Raw genomic sequence first — 19,612 nt, forward strand, 5'->3', positions numbered from 1 at the left:
CCCAGCAAATACCTTGTAAATTTTCCCTGTAACCTTACATCCTTATGGATATCTTTCCTATAGGTAAGTCACCAGAACTTCACCTACTACTTCACCAATGTCTAAGACAACTTCATGACATCCCATCTCCTGCACTCAATATATTGATATATGGAAGGCAACTTTATTTACTACCCTATCTATCTGTGACACTACTTTCAATGAATTATGGATCAGTATTCCCAGATCCCCCTGTTCTACCACTCTCTTCAGTGCCGTACAGTTCACTGTGTAAGACCTACCCTGGTTTGTTCTCCCAAAGACCTCACACTTGTCTACATTTTTCCCATTTTTCCAGTTGGTCCAGATCCTGCTGCAAACTTGACAGCCTTCCTCGCTGTCCACTACACCATCAATCTTAGTGTCACTACCTGATTTATTGATTCAGGTTACCAGATTGTTTACACAGATGAGAACAACAGACCCAACACCGATCCCTGTGGCACTCCACTAGTCATAGGCCTCCAGTCTTCTACTACCACTTCTTCCACAAAGTCAATGTCTAATCCAATTTACTAATTCATCCTGAATGCCAAGTGGGATGAATTATCCCATGCAGGACTTTGTCATGAAGATAACACCCAGCTGCCTTTATTACATTAACTTTCCTGGTAACTTCCTTGTAAAATTCTAAAAGATTGGTTCGACACAGCCTACCATGCACAAAGCCATGTTGACTATCACTAATCGGTCTGTGACTATTCAAATAATTATTCATCTGGTCCCTCAGAATTCCTTACAATATCTTTCCCACTACTGATGTCAGGCTCATCAGCCTCCAGTTCCCTGGGTTATTCTTACAGACTTTCTTAAACAAAACATCAATCATCTCGAAGCCTCTGGCACCCCACCCATTTCTAAGGATGTTATAAATACATCTACCAGGGCTCTTACAATTTCTGCACTTGCCTCCTACAGCATCCGAAGGAATGCCTTGTCAGGCCCTGGGAATTTATCCACCTTAATTTGCCTCAGGACAGCAAACACCTCCCCCTCTGTAATCTGTATAAGATCCAAGACTTCATTGCAACATTACCTCACTTCTACAGACACTGTGTCCATCTCCCAAGTAAATACAGATGCAAACAATTCATTTAACCTGCCCCGCATCTCTTTTGGCTCCACGCATATATTACCATTCTGATCTTCCAGAGGACCAATTTTGTCCCTTGCAATCCTTTTGCTCTTAACATATCTGTAGAATCTCTTACGATTCTCCTTCACCTTCCTGGCTAGCAACCTCATGCCTTCTTTTAGCCCTCCTGATTTCCCTTTTGTGTTCTCTTTCATTTATAAAGGAATGAGATAGGAATTCTACAGGGAGACATTGAATCTGATGCACAGGGTTAATGGTCATAGAACATAGAACATAGAATAGTACAGCACATTACAAGCCCTTCGGCCCACAATGTTGTGCTGACCCTCAAACCCTGCCTCCCATATAACCCCCCACCTTAAATTCCTCCATATACCTGTCTAGTAGTCTGTTAAACTTCACTAGTGTATCTGCCTCCACCACTGACTCAGGCAGTGCATTCCATGCACCAACAACTCTCTGAGTGAAAAACCTTCCTCTAATATCCCCCTTGAACTTCCCTCCCCTTACCTTGAAGCCATGTCCTCTTGTACTGAGCAGTGGTGCCCTGGGGAAGAGGCGCTGGCTGTCCACTCTATCTATTCCTTTTAATATCTTGTACACCTCTATCATGTCTCCTCTCATCCTCCTTCTCTCCAAAGAGTAAAGCCCTAGCTCCCTTAATATCTGATCATAATGCATACTCTCTAAATCAGGCAGCATCCTGGTAAGTCTCCTCTGTACCCTTTCCAATGCTTCCACATCCTTCCTATAGTGAGGTGACCAGAAATGGACACAGTACTCCAAGTGTGGCCTAACTAGAGTTTTATAACTCTATCAGTCTTGTTACACATGATCTGCCCTTCACAAAGCCATGCTGACTGTCCCTGATCAGACCATGATTCTCTAAATGCCCATAGATCCTATCTCTAAGAATCTTTTCCAACAGCTTTCCCACCACAGACGTAAGGCTCACTGGTCTATAATTACCCGAACTATCCCTACTACCTTTTTTGAACAAGGGGACAACATTCGCCTCCCTCCAATCCTCCGGTACCATTCCCATGGACAACGAGGACATAAAGATCCTAGCCCAAGGCTCAGCAATCTCTTCCCTCGCCTCGTGGAGCAGCCTGGGGAATATTCCATCAGGCCCCAGGGACTTATCCGTCCTAATGTATTTTAACAACTCCAACACCTCCTCTCCCTTAATATAAACATGCACCAGAACATCAACCTCACTCATATTGCCCTCACTGTCATCAAGTTTCCTCTCGTTGGTGAATACCGAAGAGAAGTATTTATTCAGGACCTCGCTCACTTCCACAGCCTCCAGGCACATCTTCCCACTTTTATCTCTAATCGGTCCTACCTTCACTCCTGTCATCCTTTTGTTTTTCACGTAATTGAGGAATGCCTTGGGGTTTTCCTTTACCCTACTCGCCAAGGACTTCTCGTGCCCCCTTCTTGCTCTTCTCAGCCCCTTCTTAAGCTCCTTTCTTGCTACCCTATATTCCTCAATAGACCCAACTGATCCCTGCTTCCTAAACCTCATGTATGCTGCCTTCTTCCACCTGACTAGATTTTCCACCTCACTTGTCACCCATGGTTCCTTCACCCTACCGTTCTTTATCTTCCTCACCTGGACAAATTTATCCCTAACATCCTGCAAGAGATCCTTAAACATCGACCACATGTCCATAGTACATTTCCCTGCAAAAACATCATCCCAATTCACACCCGCAAGTTCTAGCCTTACAGCCTCATAATTTGCCCTTCCCCAACTAAAAATTTTCCTGTCCTCAATGATTCTATCCTTTTCCACGATAATGCTAAAGGCCGGGGAGCGGTGATCACTGTCCCCCAGATGCTCACCCACTGACAGATCTGTGACCTGACCCAGTTCGTTACCTAATACTAGATCTAGTATGGCATTCCCCCTAGTTGGTCTGTCAACATACTGTGACAGGAATCCATCCTGGGCACATTTAACAAACTCTGCCCCATCTAAACTCTTGGAACTAATCAAGTGCCAATCAATATTAGGGAAGTTAAAGTCACCCATGATAACAACCCTGTTATTTTTGCACCTTTCCAAAATCTGCCTCCCAATATAACCATATAACAATTACAGCACGGAAACAGGCCATCTCGGCCCTTCTAGTCCGTGCCGAGAGGGATGGTGGAACCGGGAGAGAGAACAGTGGAACAGAGAGCGGGATGGTGGAAAGGGAAGAGGACGGTGGAATGGATGGACAAATAGATGGCAGTACGGAGAGAGGGACAGTGGAACAGAGAGAGGGGACAGCGGAACAGAGAGAGGGGGATGGCGGTAATTTGGGAGGAGACAGTGGAATGGAGAGGACAGTGGAACGTAGAGAGGGATGGCAGAATGAACAGAGGGGATAGCAGAACGAACAGAAAGGAGAAGGGAATGGGGAGATGGGGTGATGGAATGGACAGGCAGAGAAGGCAAAATAAACAGAAGATGGTGGAACAGAGGAAGTGGCCAGTGGAATGGATGGAGTGGATAGTAGAATAGACAGGAGATCAGTGGAACAGAGAGAAGAGAGTGGAACGGAGAGACGGGACAGTCCCAGGTTGGTCTATTCAGGACAATGTCCACCTAGTCCAGGACCTGATCCACCTGCTCTAGGAAACTGGGTCCCGAGTAGAGTTTCTCTCTCTTCACCAAGAGAAGGCACTTGACTGGGTAGACCACAGTTTCCTGGTGGACACTCTGCAGACATTTGAGCTTGGAACACACTTTGTAAGCTGAGTTAGGCTCCTAAACCCTGCCGCAGAGTGCCTTGTTTAGGTCAATGGATCATTGACAGCGCCCATTCCCTTCAGAAGAGGAGTACATCGGGGGTTCCCTATGACGGCCAGAAGCATTCCTGTGCCTTTTACAGCGGAGACTGACGGGTCTGGTTCTACGCAAACTGGACATGGAGTTCGTCCTCTCTGCCTATGCCAACTACATGCTCCTGATGGTGACAGATCCCAGTGACCTGCGGAGGATGCACGAATGCCAGGAAGTCTTTTCTGCAGCGTCCTCCGCTAGGATCAACTGGGTGAAATGTTCCAGACTCTTAGTGGGTCAGTGGCGGGTGGACTCCCTACCACAGGAGATGAGGGCTTTTGAGTGGAGCACCAGGCATCTCCTCTATCTGGGAGTCTACCTGAGACCTTCTGGGGACACCTGGCTGGCGAACTGGCAGGACCTGATAGACCAAAGTCATGGCCCGGCTGGGGCGTTGGTCAGGCCTTCCAGGGTCTTTTCCTATCGAGGCAGGATGGCCTCCTTCTTGTGGTACTGGATGGTCACCTTGGCCCCTCCTGCCCCCTTTGTCACAAGAATGCAGAGGTAGTGGACTTCTTCTGGGGTCACAGGAAACACTGGGTCTCCGCAGCGGTCTTGAATCTCCCAATGGGAGAGGGCGGACAGTTACTGGTGTGTGTCCATATGCGGCTGGCAGCTCTCTGCCTCAGGACCCTGCAGATATTCCTGTACGTCAAGCACCGTTTCAGGTGGCACATGTTGGTGATGTACTTTCTCCGAAGGTGCTGTTCTCTTCATGAATAGATGCAGCTATTACCGGTGGGTGTCAGCTATGCTGCTTTGCAGAGTCTGCCTGGCTTCTATCAGGACCTACTGAGAGTTTGGAACATGGTTGCCTTGGACCAGGAATCCCCTTCTCTGAGTGACTCCTGCCCTACCTCAACGGATGTGGGTATGGCTCAGGTGTGTGGAACGACCTCAGCTGGGCCCACCTCTGCACCGTCGGAGATGCTTGTTGGGTTCAGGCCAACAATCTCATCAGGAGCACAGCCCACATAATTTGAGTTGTCTCTCATCGACACCTACAATCCCATTCAGAGATGCAAGTAGGAGGTATCTGTATGGGCTGCTGCTCCACACCTTCCACTTCCTTGCCCTTGTCCACCGTCCCAACATGCCGTGGCAAGCTGTCTTTCCACCTGGAGGTGAGGTTGGTCTCCAATGGAAGTCCCTTTATGAGAGAATTCTTCCCATGTAGCTTAGGGACGTGGAGTGGAGGCTGCTGCATAGAGCGGTGCCCTGTAATAAGTTCCTTAGTTTGTACACGAATCAGCTGCATGTTATTTCTGCGGGTTGGAGGAGACCATGTACCACATGTACATGGAATGTGTAATGCTGCAGCCCCTTTTTGTGTATCTGCGTGGGCTGCATACCCTCACCCTATTTATATACGGTCATCCAGTAAGGAGAGGGGTATGGAAGGATGAGGATGTCCTTATCAATTTGCTCCTGGGGCTGGTAAAAACAACTGTCCATAGGTCCTGAAAATGGTTTGGGGGAGATCTCCCCAGGCAAACTCCTTGGCAATGTTTAGGGAGTATGTCTGTGCCTGGGTAACCATTGAGAGGGACATCATGACATCCACAGAGGCATCCCGAGACCATTGGGCTCCACGAGGGATTAGTGCATCATTGACAGAGATTAAAACATTTTAATTTAATGTCATTTGTCTAGTACAGTGGAATGGTGTGGATACAGTGGAACGGAGAAAGGGTTCAGTGGAATGCAGAGAGGGTTCAGTGGAACAGAGAGAGAGGGCAGTGGAACGGAAAGAGGTCAGTGGAATGGAGAGCGAGGGCAGTGGAATGGAGAGAGAGGGCAATGGAATGGAGAGAGGGGCAGTGGAATAGAAAGAGGAGACAATGGAATGGAGAGAGGGGACATTGGAACGGAGAGAGGGTTCAGTGGAATGTAGAGAAGGTTCAGTGGAACCGAGAGAAAGGTCAGTTGAATGGAGAGAGGTCAGTGGAATGGAGAGAGAGGTCAGTTGAATAGAGATACAGGTTAGTGGAACAGAGAAAGGGTTCAGTTGAATGGAGATAGAGGTCAGTGGAACGGAGAAAGGGTTCAGTGGAACAGAGTAAGTTACAGTGGAATGGTGAGAGGGGTCAGTGGAATGGAGAGGGGTAACAGTAGAATGGAGAGAGGGAAGTGGAATAGAGAGAGAGAGAGAGAACAGTAGAACAGAGAGAGGGGACAGTAGAATGGAGGAGGCAGTAGAACAGAGAGAGGGGGCAGTGGAATGGAGAGAGTGAACAGTAGAGAGAGGTCAGTAGAATGGAGAGAGGGAAGTGGAATGGACAGAGAGAGAGAACAGTAGAATGGAGAGAGGGGACAGTAGAACAGAGAGAGGGGACAGTGGAATGGAGAGAGGGGGCAGTGGAATGGAGAGAGTGATCAGACATGATGAAATGGCAGAGTAGACTCGATGGGCTGAATGGCCTCATTATGCTCCTATGTCTTATGGTCTTGTATTCTTTTACGCAGAGAGTGGTAAGTGCGTGGAATGAGTTGCCAGTGACGGTGGTGGAGGTGGATACGATAGGGTCTTTTAAGAGACTCTTGGATAGGTACATGCAGCTTAGAAAAATAGAGGGCTATGGGTAATCCTAGGTAATTTCTAAAGTAAGTACATGTTCAGCACAGCATTGTGGGCCGAAGGACCTGCATTGTGCCGTAGGTTTTCTATGTTTCTAGCTAGTGTCTTCCACAGTAAAGACCGAAGCAAAATACTTTTTAAGTTCATCTGCCATTTCTTTGTCCCCCATTACTATCTTACCAGCATCATTTTCCAGTGGTCCAATATCAACTCTCACCTTCCTATTACATTGGGAAGCTTTTAAAAACCAGCAGAAGGCAACTAAAAAAGGTACTCAGAAGGTAAAGATGAAATACAAAAGTAAGCCAACCAATAATATTAAAGAGGATACTAAATATTTCTTCAGATACATAAAGTGTAAAAGAGAGATGAGAGTGGATATCGGACTGCTGTTAAACGATGCTCGATAGGTAGCAGTAGAGGACAAACTGAATAAATATTTTGCATGTCTTCACTGTTCATGTTGTGCAGTTGGATGTTCAGAAGGCCTTTGACAGGGTGCCACATATGAGGCTGCTTAACAAGCTATGAGCATGCGTATTACAGGAAAGATTCTAGCATGAACAAGAAAATAGAAATCTACAGCGCATTACAGGCCTTTTGGCCCACAATGTTGTGCCGACCATGTAACCAACTCTAGAAATTGCCTACAATTTCCCTACCACATAGCCCGCTATTTTTCTTAACTCCAGTTACCTATCTAAGGGTCTCTTAAAAGACCCTATTGTATCCACCTCTACTACCATCGCTGGCAGTGCATTCCACGCACCCACCACTCTCTGTGTGAAAAAATTACCTCTGACATCCTCCTTGTACCTTAAAACTGTGCCCTCTCATGTTAGCCATTTCAGCCCTACTAAAAGCCTCTGATTATCCACATGATCAATGCCTCTCATCATCTTAAACACCTCTATCAGGTCACCTCTCATCCTCTGTCACTCCAAGGAGAAAAGGCCAAGTTTGCTCAACCTATTCTTGTAAGGCATGCTCCCCAATCCAGGCAACATTCTTGTAAATCTCCTCTGCACTCTCTCTATAGTATCAGCATCCTTCCTGTAGTGAGGTGACCAGAATTGAACACAGTACTCCAAGTGGGGTCTAACAAACATCACCTCATGGATCTTGAACTCAATCCCACAGTTGACGAAGGCCATCACATCATACACCTTATTAACAACACTGTCAACCTGCACAGCAGCTTTGAGTGTCCCATCGACACGGACTCCAAAACCTTATTGATCCTCCACACTGCCAAGAGTCTTACCATTATTATATTGTCTTCAAATTTGACCTACCAAAATGAGCCACTTCAGACTTATCTGGGTTGAACTCCATCTGCCACATCTCAGCCCAGTTCAGCATCCTATTGATATCCCGCTGTAACCTCTGACAACCCTCTAGACTATCCACAATAATCCTTATTTTTGTGTCATCAGTAAACTTACTAACCCACCCTTTTACTTCCTCATCCACATCATTTATAAAAAACACAAAGAGAAGGGGTCCCAGAACAGGTCCCTGCAGAACACCACTGGTCATTATCCTCCATGCAGAATATGAACCATCTACAACCACCCTTTGCTTTCTGTGGGCAAGCCAATTCTGGATCTACAAAGCAAGGTCTCCTGGATCCCATGCCTCCTTATTTTCTGAATGAGCCTTGCATGGGGAACCTTATCAAATGCCTTACTGAAATCATATAAACTACATACACTGTTCTACCTTCATCAATGGATTTTGTTACATCCTCAAAGAATTCAATCAGGCTTGTAAGGCTTGACCTGCCCTTGACAAAACCATGATCTGACTATTCTTAATCAGATTATGTCTCTCCAAATGCTCATAAATCCTGCCTCTCAGGATCTTCTCCAACATTTACCCTCCATTGAAGTAAAACTCACACTTGCCCACCACTGAAGTAAGACTCACTCATGGATAAAGCAGTGGCTGATTGGCAGGAGACAAAGAGTGGGAATAAAAGGAGCTTTTTCTGGTTGGCTGCCAGTGACCAGTCATGTTCCACAGGGGTCTGTGTTGGAACCGATTCTTTTTATGTTGTATGTCAATGATTTCGATGATGGAATTGACGGCTTTGTTGCAAAGTTTGCAGACAAGAGAAGACAAGATGGAGGGGCATGTAGTTTTGAGGAAATCGGGAAGCTACAAAAGGATAGACAGATTAGGAAAATGGCAAAGAAATGGCAGATGGAATACAGTGTTGGGAAGTGAATGGTCAAACACTTTGGTAAAAGAAATGCAAGGGTTGATTATTTTCTTAATGGAGAGAAAATACAAAAAACTAAGGTACAAAGGGACTTGGGAGTCCTTGTGCAGGATTTCCTAAAGGTTAATTTGCAGGTTGAGTCTGTGGCGGGGAAGGCAAATGCAATGTTAGCATTCATTTCAAGAGGACTAGAATATAAAAGCAAGAACGTAATGTTGAGACTTTATAAAGCACTGGTGAGACTTCACTTGAAGTATTGCGAGCAGTTTTAGGTCCCTTATCTTAGACAGGATGTGCTAAAACTGGAGAGGGTTCAAAGGAGGTTCATGAAAATGATTCCAGGATTGAATGGCTGGTCATATGAAGACTGTTTGATGGCTTTGGGCCTGTATTCACTGGAATTCAGACAAATGAGGGGAGAACGAAATGAAACCTATTGACTAGTGAAAGGCCTTGATAGAATGGATGTAGAGAGTATGTTTCCTATGCTGGGAGAGTCTAAGGCCAGAGCACACAGTCTCAGAATGGAGGGGCATCCTTTTACAATGGAGAAGAGAAAGGATTTCTGTAGCCACAGAGTAGTGAATCTGTGGAATTCTTTGCTACATGCAGCTGTGCAGGCCATGGTTATGTTAGACAGAGTTTGATAGCTCCTTGACTGATCACAGCATGAAGGGATACGGAGAGAAGACAGGAGTTTGGGGCTGAGAGGAAAATTGGATCAACCATGATTAAATGGTGGAGCAGACTCGATGAGCCAAATGGCCTAATTCTGTTTCTATATCATATGGTCTTCTCGAACGGACAGAGGAGACAGTTCAACACACAGAGGGACAGAGGAAAAGAAAGAGGGGACACTGGACCTGAGGGAGGGGACACTGGACTGGAGTGAGGGGATAGTGGAACGGGGTGAGGGAACAGTGGAACAGGATGAGGGAACAGTGGAATAGAGGTTTTGGACAGTGGAACGGGGTGAGGGGACAGTGGAACGGAGGTTGTGGACAGTGGAACGAGGTGAGGGGACAGTGGAATGGGGTGAGGGGACAGTGGAATGGAGGGAAGGAACAGTGGAATGGAGGGAGGGAACAGTGGAACGTGGTGAAGGAACAGTGGAACGGAGGTTGTGGACAGTGGAACAGGGTGAGGGAACAGTGGAACAGGATGAGGGGACAGTGGAATAGAGGTTTTGGACAGTGGAACGGGGTGAGGGGACAGTGGAATGGAGGTTGTGGACAGTGGAACGGGGTGAGGGGACAGTGGAATGGGGTGAGGGGACAGTGGAATGGGGTGAGGGAACAGTGGAACAGGATGAGGGAACAGTGGAATAGACGTTTTGGACAGTGGAACAGAGGTTGTGGACAGTGGGACGGAGTGAGGAAACAGTGGAATGGAGGTTGTGGACAGTGAACAGTGGAAGGGGGTGAGGGAACAGTGGAACGGAGGTTGTGGACAGTGGAACGGGGTGAGGGGACAGTGGAACGGGGTGAGGGAACAGTGGAACAGGATGAGGGGACAGTGGAACGGAGGTTGTGGACAGTGGAACGGGGTGAGGGGACAGTGGAATGGGGTGAGGGAACAGTGGAACAGGATGAGGGAACAGTGGAATAGACGTTTTGGACAGTGGAACAGAGGTTGTGGACAGTGGGACGGAGTGAGGAAACAGTGGAATGGAGGTTGTGGACAGTGGGACGGAGTGAGGAAACAGTGGAATGGAGGTTGTGGACAGTGGGACGGAGTGAGGAAACAGTGGAATGGAGGTTGTGGACAGTGGGACGGAGTGAGGAAACAGTGGAATGGAGGTTGTGGACAGTGGGACGGAGTGAGGAAACAGTGGAATGGAGGTTGTCGACAGTGAACAGTGGAAGGGGGTGAGGGAACAGTGGAACGGAGGTTGTGGACAGTGGAACGGGGTGAGGGGACAGTGGAACGGGGTGAGGGAACAGTGGAATGGGGTGAGGGAACAGTGGAATAGACGTTTTGGACAGTGGAACGGAGGTTGTGGACAGTGGGACGGGGTGAGGGGACAGTGGAACGGGGTGAGGGGACAGTGGAATGGGGTGAGGGAACAGTGGAACAGGATGAGGGAACAGTGGAATAGACGTTTTGGACAGTGGAACAGAGGTTGTGGACAGTGGGACGGAGTGAGGAAACAGTGGAATGGAGGTTGTGGACAGTGGGACGGAGTGAGGAAACAGTGGAATGGAGGTTGTCGACAGTGAACAGTGGAAGGGGATGAGGGAACAGTGGAACGGAGGTTGTGGACAGTGGAACGGGGTGAGGGGACAGTGGAACGGGGTGAGGGAACAGTGGAATGGGGTGAGGGAACAGTGGAATAGACGTTTTGGACAGTGGAACGGAGGTTGTGGACAGTGGGACAGAGTGAGGAAACAGTGGAATGGAGGTTGTCGACAGTGAACAGTGGAACAGGATGAGGGAACAGTGCAACGGAGGTTGTGGACAGTGGAACGGGGTGAGGGGACAGTGGAACGGGGTGAGGGAACAGTGGAATGGGGTGAAGGAACAGTGGAATAGACGTTTTGGACAGTGGAACGGAGGTTGTGGACAGTGGGACGGAGTGAGGAAACAGTGGAATGGAGGTTGTCGACAGTGAACAGTGGAAGGGGATGAGGGAACAGTGGAACGGAGGTTGTGGACAGTGGAACGGGGTGAGGGGACAGTGGAACGGGGTGAGGGAACAGTGGAATGGGGTGAGGGAACAGTGGAATAGACGTTTTGGACAGTGGAACGGAGGTTGTGGACAGTGGGACAGAGTGAGGAAACAGTGGAATGGAGGTTGTCGACAGTGAACAGTGGAACAGGATGAGGGAACAGTGCAACGGAGGTTGTGGACAGTGGAACGGGGTGAGGGGACAGTGGAACGGGGTGAGGGAACAGTGGAATGGGGTGAAGGAACAGTGGAATAGACGTTTTGGACAGTGGAACGGAGGTTGTGGACAGTGGGACAGAGTGAGGAAACAGTGGAATGGAGGCTGTGGACAGTGAACAGTGGAAGGGGGTGAGGGGACAGTGGAACGGAGGTTGTGGACAGTGGAACGGGGTGAGGGGACAGTGGAACGGGGTGAGGGGACAGTGGAATGGGGTGAGGGAACAGTGGAACAGGATGAGGGAACAGTGGAATAGACGTTTTGGACAGTGAACAGTGGAAGGGGGTGAGGGAACAATGGAATGGAGTAAGGGACTGTGAACAGAGAGGGACAACCTAAAGGAGAAAAGGAAAGTGGGGTGAGGGTTAACAGCTTACATCGATTGTCTGCTTGGCTGGATGTCCATCTCTCAGCAGCTTCTCTCCCATGTTTTGGATGGAGCTCACCTTCCTCTCCCTGGACTCCAGCTCCTTCATCAGGCCCTACGAAACACAGTGTGTAAATTCACCCGTGAAACTCACAACCACCGAGATCGTATCCATGGAAGTGGCACCCGCAGAGAGCTTGCAGTCACAGAGCTCACACCTACTGATACGGCACCCACTGACTTGCACCCATAGAAATCACACACACACTCACATTGGCACCCAAAGTTCACATCAACAGTCACACTGAGACAGGTGGTTGCCCCTGTCACTCCCATACCGAGTAGTTGTCCTTCTTGGCAGCTATGTTGGTGTTGCGCTCACTCCAGTCGTACTTCACCTCCTCCTCCTCCTTGTCGTTGAGCCACATCAGCTCCTTGGTCGCCATGGAAACAAATGTGTTGAGGCTCTCTAGGTGACGCAGGCGTGACTTGGAGGAGTTCTGGTGAGAAACCAGAGTTGGTGAGTGATACAGGTGCATGTGGGTTAGACTGGGCCAGGGTGTAGAAGGGAGCGAGATTTTGGGTTGAAATGCAGTGTGGAGCTAAGGTGTACACCTGCTGTGGGGAACTGAACGGTGGTTTTATGTTAGGGTGGGGGCGTGTGCCCGGTTTGTGTTGGGAGGGGTGTGTGCCCGGTTTGTGTTGGGAGGGGTGTGTATCCAGTTTGTGTTGGGAAAGGTGCGTGCCCAGTTTGTGTTGGGAGGGTTGCGTTGCCCGGTTTGTGTTGGGAGGGGTGTGTGCCCAGTTTGTGTTGGGAAAGGTGCATGTCTGGTTTGTGTTGGGAAGGATGCGTGCCCAGTTTGTGTTGGGAGGGTTGCGTTGCCTGGTTTGTGTTGGGAGGGGTGTGTGCCCGGTTTGTGTTGGGAAGGGTGCAAGTCGAGTTTGTGTTGGGAGGGTTGCGTTGCCCAGTTTGTGTTGGGGGGGTGCGTGTCTGAGTTGTGTTGGTAGGGGTGTGTGTCCAGTTTATGTTGGATGGGGTTGTGTGACTGGTTTGTGTGTGGGGGGGCTCTGGTGTGTATTGGAAGGGGCGTGTGTCCTGGTTCTGTCGGAATGAGGGAGATCCAATTTTTGTGTTGGGAGGGATTGTGTCCAGATTGCATTGAGAGGGGTGTGTGTGAGTCTGGTTTGTGTTGTGCGGGGTGGGTGTGTGTCTGATTTGTGTTGTGCAGGGTGGGTGTGTGTCCGGTTTGAGTTGGGGGGGGGGGTGTGTGTCCGGTTTGTGTTGAGTGGGGTGTGTGTCTAGTTTGTGTCGGTAGGGGTGTGTTTGTGTCTAGTTTGTGTTGTGAGGGGTGAGTGTATCTGGTTTGTGTTGGGGGTGTGTGTCCGGTTTGTGTTGGGAGTGTGTGTCCGGTTTGTGTTGGGAGGGGTGTGTGTCTAGTTTGTGTTGGAAGAGGGGTGTGTGTGTGTCCAATTTGTGTTAGACAGGGTTGTGTGACTGGTTTGTGTGTGAGGGGCACCCCGGTGTGTATGGGAAGGGGTGTGTGTTCTGTTTGTGTCAGGGGGAGGGAGATCCATTTTTTGTGTTGGGAGGGGTGTGTGTCTGATTGGTGTTGGGGGTGTGTGTCTGGTTTGTGTTGGGAAGGGTGTGTGTCTGGTTTGTGTTGGGTGGGGTGTGTGTCTAGTTTGTGTTGGGAGAGATGTGTATCTAGTCTGTGTTGGGAGGGGTGGTGTTTGTGTCCGGTTTGTGTTGAACGGGGTTGTGTAACCGGTTTGTATGTGGGGGGGGCTCAGTGTGTCTTGGAAGGGGTGTGTGTCCTATTTGTGTCAGGGGAAGGGAGATCCGGTTTTTGTTTTGGGAGGGGTGTGTCTGGTTTGTGTTGGAAGCGGGGTGTGGTATTGGAAGGAGTGGGGTGTTAGGAGAGGTGTGTGTCCAGTTTGTGTTGGACGGGGTTTTGTAACTGGTTTGTGTGTGAGGGGCCCCAGTTGTATATTGGAAGGGGTGTGTGTCCTGCTTGTGTCAGGGGAAGGGAGATCCGACTTTTGCGTTGGGAGGGAGATGTTGGAAGGGGTTGTCCAATTTATGTTGGGAGAAATATGTGTATCTGGTTTGTGTCGGGGGGGTTGTGTCCGGTTTGTGTTGGAAGAGGGTGTGTGTGTCCAATTTGTGTTGGATGGGGTTGTGTGACCGGTTTGTGTGTGAGAAGCCCCCTGTGTGTATTGGAAGGGGTGTTTGTCCTGTTTGTGCCAGGGGAGGGAGATCTGGTTTTTATGTTGGGAGGGGTTGTCCGGTTTATGTTGGGAGAAGTGTGTGTGTTTGGTTTGTGTTGGGGGGCTTGTGTCCAGTTTGTGTTGGGGGGTGATGTGTCCGGTTTGTGTAGGAATGGAGGTGTGTGTCTGGTTTGTGTTGGGAGACAATGAATTGGTGTGTCCAGTTTGTGCTGGGAGGGGGGTTGTGTGTCCAGTTTGGTATAAGGAGGGGGAGTGTGTCCAGTTTTTGTTGGGCAGGGGCGTTCAGCTTATGTTGGGTGGAGAGACTGTGTATGTGTTGGAGCGGGATCCAGTTTCTATTGGGAGGGGGTTCTGGTCTGTGTTGAGAGGGGTGTATAGCTTGTGTTGAGAGGGGTCCATTTTGTGTTGAGAAGAGTCCAGTTTGCATTGAGAGGGGTCCAGTTTGTGTTGAGAGGGGGTTTCCTGGTTTGTGCTGGGAGGGGGTTTCTGGTTTGTATTGGGAGAGGGGTTCTGGTTTGTGTTGAGAGGGGTCCAGTTTGTGTTGGGAGGAGGTCCGGCTTGTGTTAAGAGGGGGAGGGGAGGGGGAGGAGTAGATGTCGTGGAGGGGAAATGACAGGTGGTTGGGACTGAGACACTCACCAGCAGCTTGGCATACTGAAGGTCCAGTTTACTCAGATAGTCGCAATACGCAGTGTGGCTCCCAGCCGACAGGTGAGCCTGTGGGACAAGCAGTGCCATTAGTTCTCACACCCACTGACTGTCGTGTCTCCTCCACCAGGCCCAATAATCTGGCATCACGCCCACCCCCATCTTCCAAGTGAAGCTGATGTGTACGTGCATGTGCCTGCATGTATCTGTGTGCACATGCAAGTGTGATGTGTGTTTGTGCCCACAGTCTGTGCATGCATGGATGAGAGTCTAAAAGCATGCATGCGCTGTTGTGAATATGTTTGTGTGATGTGTAAGCATATACACAAATGTCTGTGTGTGCATTTGTGTGTGTGTGAATGTGAGTGTGTGTGTCAGTGTGTGTGTGCACATGCATGTCTGTTAATGTTCACATGTACATGTGTATATGTATATGTGAGACTTCTCACCTCATCAGCTCGTGCCCTCTCGATTTTGGGCCGGAATTCCTCGATGGACTGGTGAAGGCCGCGGTGGCTGCCAAGATTAGACTGCACGGTGGGCAGGTCCACACCCCACTCAGCCACGTCGAGACCTCGCTGGTTCTCCTCCACCCACAGCAGCAGGTCCTGGATATACTGGAGGGCAGCTCCGTCTACAGCCAGACCCACCTTTGCTGTGGAAACGCTGGGGACCTGAAGAGCCGTTTGTACCCCTGAGCGGAATCGCAGTGAGTAGTCGGTTCGAGTGGCCACAAGGAACTCATGGAGACGGAACACCCTGAGAACGGGAACATGCATTACGGGCGTAGAAACACAGTCCACCCCACCCCACACCAGCTCACTCACCCCTCCCTGAAACACCAGGCACCTGGGAACTGGACAAAGTGCGGAGGAGGAAGGGGAGTGAGGGTAGAGATGGGGTGGGAGAAGAGGAAAGGGGAGGCAGAATGGAGGGAAGGAGAATGAGGGGAGGGAAGGAGGTGGGAGAGGAGAGAGGAAGAAGGCAGGTGAAGGTGGGAGAGGAGGGAGAGGGTGAGGATGGGAGAGACAAGATGGGCAAAAGGGCATGTCCATGTTTTCTTTGGCAGTTTAACGGGGGCACGACTGCGCAAGCGCGTGTAAGTCAGACCATGAGGCAGCAGGAGTATTTAAAGAGAACAGTTAGACGGAGCGGGCGACATTGTAGCAGGTGACGGAGTAGAGGGGGACAGAGTAGGAAGGCTTTGTCTCGAGAGACTTCGGCGAGCGGAGGCTGAGGACGAGCTTCACTCCAAGTGAGGTAAGGCTGGGTAAGTTCCTTTCAAAGGAGAAAGTTTCAAAAGTTGAGGCAAGTATTGGGTAGGTCACGACAGCTGAGATTGGCCCCGTGGTTTGTTCATCCTGCAGCATGTGGGAAATCAGGGATACTTCCAGCGTCCCTGACGACTATGTGTGCAGGAAGCGTGTCCAACTGCAGCTTCTGGCAGACCGCATTGAGCGTCTGGAGCTGCGATCGGATTCATACTGGAGCATCCGCAATGCTGAGAAAGTCATGAATAGCACGTTTAGTGAGTTGGCCACACCACAGGTAAAGGCTACACAGGCAGAAAGGGAAGGGGTGGCCACTAGACGGCGTAGCAGTAGGCACGTAGTGCAGGAGTCCCCTGAGGTCATCTCCCTCCTAAACAGATATACTGTTGGGGGAGATGTCTCATCAGGGGAAAGCAGCAGCAGCCGAATTCATTGCACCATGGGTGGCTCTGCGGTACAGGAGGGAAGGAAAAGGAGTGGAAGAGCTATAGTGATAGGGGATTCGATTGTAAGGCGAATAGATAGGCATTTCTGCGGCCGCAAACGAGACTCCAGGATGGTATGTTGCCTCCCTGGTGCAAGGGTCAAGGATGTCTCTGAGCGGCTGCAGGACATTCCGGAATGGGAGGGTGAAGAGCCAGTGGTCGTGGTGCACATAGGTACTAACGATATAGGTAGAAAACGGGATGAGGTCCTACAAGGTGAATTTAGGGAGTTAGGAGATAAACTAAAAAGTAGGACCACAAAGGTAATAATCTCTGGATTACTACCAGTGCCACGTGCTAGTCAGAATAGAAATAGGAGGAAATTTCAGATGAATACGTGGCTTGAAAAATGGTGCAAGGGGGAGGGATTCAAATTTCTGGGGCATTGGAACCAGTTCTGGGGGAGGTGGGACCGGTATAAACAGGACAGTCTGCACCTGGGCTGGACTGGAACCAATGTCCTAGGGGGAGCGTTTGCTACTGCTGTTCAGGAGGATTTAAACTAATGTGGCAGGGGGATGGGAACAAGGGCAGAGAGACAGAGGGGTGTAAAATGAGGGTAGAAGCAAAAAGTGGTAGGGTGAAAAGTAAAAGTGGCAGGCAGGCAAATCCAGGGCAAAAAGCAAAAAGGGCCACTTTTCAACATAATTGTCTAAGGGCTAAGAGTGTTGTAAAAACAAGCCTGAAGGCTTTGTGTGTCAATGTGAGGAACATTCATAACAAGGTGGATGAATTGAATGTGCAGATAGTTAATAATGAATATGATATAGTTGGGATCACAGAGACATCGCTCCAGGGTGACCAAGGATGGGAGCTCAACATCCAGGGATGTTCAATATTCAGGAGGGATAGACAGGAAAGAAAAGGAGGTGGGGTAGCATTGCTGGTTAGAGAGGAGATTAATGCAATAGAAAGGAAGGACATTAGCCTGGAGGATGTGGAATCGATATGGGTAGAGCTGCATAACACTAAGGGGCAGAAAACGCTGGTGGGAGTTGTTTACAGGCCACCTAACAGTAGTAATGAGGTTGGGGATGGCATTAAACAGGAAATTAGAAATGCGTGCAGTAAAGGAACGGTAGTTATAATGGGTGACTTCAATCTACATATAGATTGGGTGAACCAAATTGGTAAGGGTGCTGAGGAAGAGGATTTCTTGGAATGTATGCGGGATGGTTTTCTGAACCAACATGTCCAGGAACCTACTAGAGAGCAGGCCATTTTAGATTGGGTATTGAGCAATGAGGAATGGTTAGTTAGCAATCTTGTCGTGCGAGGCCCCTTGGGTAAGAGTGACCATAATATGGTGGAATTCTTCATTAAGATGGAGAGTGACATAGTTAATTCAAAAACAAAGGTTCTGAACTTAAAGAAGGGTAACTTTGAAGGTATGAGACGTGAATTAGCTAAGATAGACTGGCAAATGATACTTAAAGGGTTGAAGGCGGATATGCAATGACAAGCTTTTAAAAATCGCATGGATGAACTACAACAATTGTTCATCCCAGTTTGGCAAAAGAATAAACCAGGGAAGGTAGTGCACCCATGGCTGACAAGGGAAATTAGGGATAGTATCAAGTCCAAAGAAGAAACATAAATTAGCAAAAAAAAGCAGCACACCTGAGGACTGGGAGAAATTCAGAGTCCAGCAGAGGAGGACAAAGGGCTTAATTAGGAAAGGGAAAAAAGATTATGAGAGAAAGCTGGCAGGGAATGTAAAAACTGACTGTAAAAGCTTTTATAGATATGTGAAAAGAAAAAGATTGGTCAAGACAAATGTAGGTCCCTTACAGTCAGAAACAGGTGAATTGATCATAGGGAACAAGGACATGGCAGACCAATTGAATAACTACTTTGGTTCTGTCTTCACTAAGGAGGACATAAATAATCTTCCGGAAATAGTAAGGGACCGAGGGTCGAGTGAGATGGAGGAACTGAGGAAAATACATGTTAGTAGCCAAGTGGTGTTAGGTAAATTTTAGGGATTAAAGGCAGATAAATCCCCAGGGCCAGATGGTCTGCATCCCAGAGTGCTTAAGGAAGTAGCCCAAGAAATAGTGGATGCATTAGTGATAATTTTAAAAACTCCTTAGATTCTGGATTAGTTCCTGAGGATTGGAGGGTGGCTAATGTAACCCCACTTTTTAAAAAAGGAGGGAGAGAAAAACCGGGGAATTATAGACTGGTGAGTCTGACATCGGTGGTGGGGAAAATGCTAGAGTCAGTTATCAAAGATGTGATAACAGCACATTTGGAAAGAGGTGAAATCATCAGACAAAGTCAGCATGGATTTGTGAAAGGAAAATCATGTCTGACGAATCTTATAGAATTTTTTGAAGATGTAACTAGTAGAGTGGATAGGGGAGAGCCAGTGGATGTGGTATATTTCGATTTTCAAAAGGATTTTGACAAGGTCCCACACAGGAGATAGTGTGCAAACTTAAAGCACACAGTATTGAGGGTATGGTATTGACGTGGTTAGAGAATTGGTTGGCAGACAGGAAGCAAAGAGTGGGAGTAAACGAGACCTTTTCAGAATGGCAGGCAGTGACTAATGGGGTACTGCAAGGCTCAGTGCTGGGACCCCAGTTGTTTACAATATATATTAATGATTTAGACGAGGGAATTAAATGCAGCATCTCCAAGTTTGTGGATGACACGAAGCTGGGCGGCGGTGTTAGCTGTGAGGAGGATGCTAAGAGGATGCAGGGTGACTTGGATAGGTTAGGTGAGTGGGCAAATTCATGGCAGATGCAATTTAATGTGGATAAATGTGAGGTTATCCACTTTGGTTGCAAGAACAGGAAAGCAGATTATTATCTGAACGGTGGCCGATTAGGAAAAGGGGAGGTGCAACGAGACCTGGGTGTCATTGTACACCAGTCATTGAAGGTGGGCATGCAGGTACAGCAGGTGGTGAAAAAGGCAAATGGTATGTTGGCATTCAT

General features: G+C 48.7%; 1 protein-coding gene across 15 annotated transcripts in view; it reads right to left on the reverse strand.

Moving 5' to 3' along the window:
• LOC140732488 (plectin-like) overlaps window positions 1-19,612 on the reverse strand; it is a 384,936-nt gene that overhangs the window by 131,803 nt on the left and 233,521 nt on the right. For all 15 annotated transcript variants that reach the window (XM_073055248.1, XM_073055247.1, XM_073055243.1 and 12 more), the window contains 4 exons: window positions 15,358-15,667; window positions 14,900-14,977; window positions 12,370-12,531; window positions 12,042-12,146 (listed from right to left, as the gene is read on the reverse strand). In XM_073055248.1, the coding sequence (XP_072911349.1) occupies window positions 12,042-12,146; window positions 12,370-12,531; window positions 14,900-14,977; window positions 15,358-15,667 (655 nt within the window). The remainder of the gene's footprint in view (window positions 1-12,041; window positions 12,147-12,369; window positions 12,532-14,899; window positions 14,978-15,357; window positions 15,668-19,612) is intronic.

This window comes from Hemitrygon akajei, chromosome 8 (assembly GCF_048418815.1).
Source record: "Hemitrygon akajei chromosome 8, sHemAka1.3, whole genome shotgun sequence".
NCBI lineage: Eukaryota > Metazoa > Chordata > Chondrichthyes > Myliobatiformes > Dasyatidae > Hemitrygon > Hemitrygon akajei.